The following is a 3,000-nucleotide window of genomic DNA, read 5'->3' on the forward strand; positions in this document are numbered from 1 at the left end:
TTATGTACAAGCTGCCCAGTGTTGGCTAACAATACGAAGAATTAAATTGTGGCAAAATGCTACAAGTTCTTCAAATACCTATAGAATGATAGGTTTCTTTTTTTGTGAGTGTAAAACACTTAAATACATCAGGTCAAATGAACAAGACTGTTTATAAGATACCAGGATATGCAAAGTTTATATTAGGTAATGTACTTTAATACCTCACACTTGACATCATTACGTCCTATTAAGAATTTTCCAGTGTTATAGAGGTAAAATCCTAGCTTTGATAAATTTGACAATGATATTGTAAATTGCAATAATTAACTTTTTAATGATTCAATAGAGGTGTGTTGCCAAATTCACCCCAAATGCCAAGATGCTGAGGTTGAGTTGCAGATGGCAGAAACTCTTAAGCGTGCACTGAGCAAGTGTGGTGGTAACCTGTTCCTTGTTAAATATATTGACAAATAAAAGTGATGCACTTGTATTGGTCAAAACTGTTAACTAATAGACACAAAATATAGAAATTAAAATATACAGACTATAATATAGCCAAATTTGAAATGCATTCAAGACAAAAGTAAAATATAGAATACGATGACCTCTCTGCTAAGTTATGTACAAACTTTGTCTGAGCTTCATATTGCATGAAAATATTTATTTTTGGCATAAGCTTAGGAGCAACTTTACTTGTATAGCAGGTGTTTATAATGATTAATTTAATCAACATTGTTTGGGTATATAATAATATTATAGTCCTTTGCAGAAAGATGAAAATACAAATCTCAGACCTTTTGACTTATGATTTTATTAATAGCTCTATTGTCTGTCAAATTGAATTGGTCTTTTATATATATATATATATATACAGGCATCAGCTGCTTTGAAATCTTCCAGGACACAAACACAGTCTGATTCATATGAATAGAGACTATATCACAATTATAGAAATGAAAAAATGTAAATTTTTTTGTAATGTTGCATCAAAAAATGTATAATTTGTTTTTATAATGCTGTATCAAAAAATGTATAATTTTTTTTTGAAATGTTGTATCAAAAAATGTGTAATTTGTATAGAGAATGTTGTATCAAAAAATTTATAATTTATTTTTGTAATGTGTAGAATTATAAATGGACTTTTCTCTACATTAAAATACTTTTATTGCAAGCTTTCAGCCCTCTTACCAGAGCCTTCATTAGGCAACAATGCACTGAGTGAAAATATTCATTAAACTGTAGAACACTGCTTTAAAATATGTATCTAGGCAATAGTCGTAACAATAACTGACATCTGGTATCAAAGTTATTAAACATATGGAATTATATTTATATTCTATCAAAGCAATTGATTTATATTCTATATTCATGATTTATATTATATCAAAGCAATCAATATATATTATATATTCATCATAATTCTATAAACATATTTTAAAGCAGTGTTCCAGGCTTACAACTGAACCATATAGGGCCAATTGTACAGTCCATGAAAATGTAAGCAACTAATGAAAAAACCTCCAAATACTGCTTTTTTTGGAAACTAAAATGAAAAAAATCCTACATGCAGGCAAAAATGCAACTACAAAGCTCAAAGATATTTGCTATTATAAACACATACACTGTTATATAATTGTATGAGTTAACAGCTACATCTATGAGGCATAAAAAATAACTACAAAACATAAAAGTAAAAACTACACAAATAAAATTTGCTTACCTGGAAATGATGTATGAGATCTTTTGGGTTTACCTGGCTGGCATCATAACTAAGTACATCAAAAATTCCACAACAATTAAGTCGCAACCTATAATAGAAACATAATGGCCACTTTTGTTTTGAAATTAGAAGTTTCTGTATTAGTTTTAAGTATAGTTTACAACTTTGTTAAAGTAAGTGTAAAATAAAAATACCCTTGGTTTAATTGAAAAAGTTTATCATATTGTCCAATGAGCACTGACACAAAATATATTGTACATTAAAAGCTTTGTTACTGAAGTTAGCAACACTGTCACGTATAAAATTAATACTGGACAAGAAAAAGCCCCAATGGTTATTGCTTTTGATAATGTGAGCTGTGCATAAGAAGAGTATCAAAGGCAGAGTATAAAATAATAAATTCAACAGACTAGTCTCCCCCAATATTGGGTCACTAACTTCTTAAATGAAATGCTTAATGATTTGTGGTGGACTCATTTCCTGGACTTCTATTTACACAAGTTTTATTTAATTTCAGGCTCTAAGCAAGTACACCACATTTCCTAAATGATCTCAAGCAAAGTATTTACTGTGTAACACACAGCATAACATCACACAACGTGCAGCACACGTGACAGGGAGAATAATATTGTTGTACCACATAATATGTAAAAGATACACACCTACCAAAGAAGGAGATCAGAAAGGTTGATATCCAAGCACAATTCAGGCATAGTTTTAATGAAAATGCATTTAATTATTAGACTCTTCATAAATAGAATAAAAATCATCCATATGCATCCATTATTTTAAAATTATAAATGTCTAAAGCCATTTTCCTGATATGAAAGATATAAAAAAAAATTTAAATTTTCAAAAATTAACATATATCCTTGTATCAATGATATTACTCCTAACTTATTTTTGCAAATGAATATATTGAAAGTATTCTGAAAGAAAGGTACTAAGAGGAGGTAGACACCACTAGTAGGTAGTATCAACTTATTAGAAAGGTAGTGGGAAGGTAGTTACAATGTAGTAGAATGGTAATAGGCAGTGGTGGGATTCAAATATTTTAACAACAGGTTCTCTCACTAGCAGCATGTAAAAATGTTAGATATTAAAAAAAAGGAGGGGCCAGAAAGCCACCCCCCCATCACTGAGAAAATAAAAATAGGCCGTCACGGATAGTGTTAAAGATTCTTTAGAAACTTTCAATTAAAAAAGTGTTTTATAATCTTTCAACTTAATAAAATTCAAATCTTTATTAATTTCTTCCATATGTAATACGTTAAAAAATATATTTCAAAAAAGTAAAG

The 3,000-nt window shown here is 29.2% G+C and overlaps 1 protein-coding gene across 4 annotated transcripts in view; it reads right to left on the minus strand.

The window, feature by feature from the left end:
• Nucleotides 1-3,000, minus strand: part of LOC106478067 (PAB-dependent poly(A)-specific ribonuclease subunit PAN3-like) — a 66,407-nt gene that overhangs the window by 26,597 nt on the left and 36,810 nt on the right. For 3 of the 4 annotated variants that reach the window (XR_002609805.1, XM_022381521.1, XM_022381518.1), the window contains exon 12: nt 1,703-1,790. Coding sequence is in view for 3 of the 4 variants with exons in the window: in XM_022381521.1 (XP_022237229.1) it covers nt 1,703-1,790 (88 nt within the window). In the remaining variant the exon portion in view is untranslated. The remainder of the gene's footprint in view (nt 1-1,702; nt 1,791-3,000) is intronic. The other variant, XM_022381524.1, reaches the window with a different exon arrangement.

This window comes from Limulus polyphemus, unplaced genomic scaffold, assembly GCF_000517525.1.
Source record: "Limulus polyphemus unplaced genomic scaffold, Limulus_polyphemus-2.1.2 Scaffold8, whole genome shotgun sequence".
Classification (NCBI taxonomy): Eukaryota; Metazoa; Arthropoda; class Merostomata; order Xiphosura; family Limulidae; genus Limulus; species Limulus polyphemus.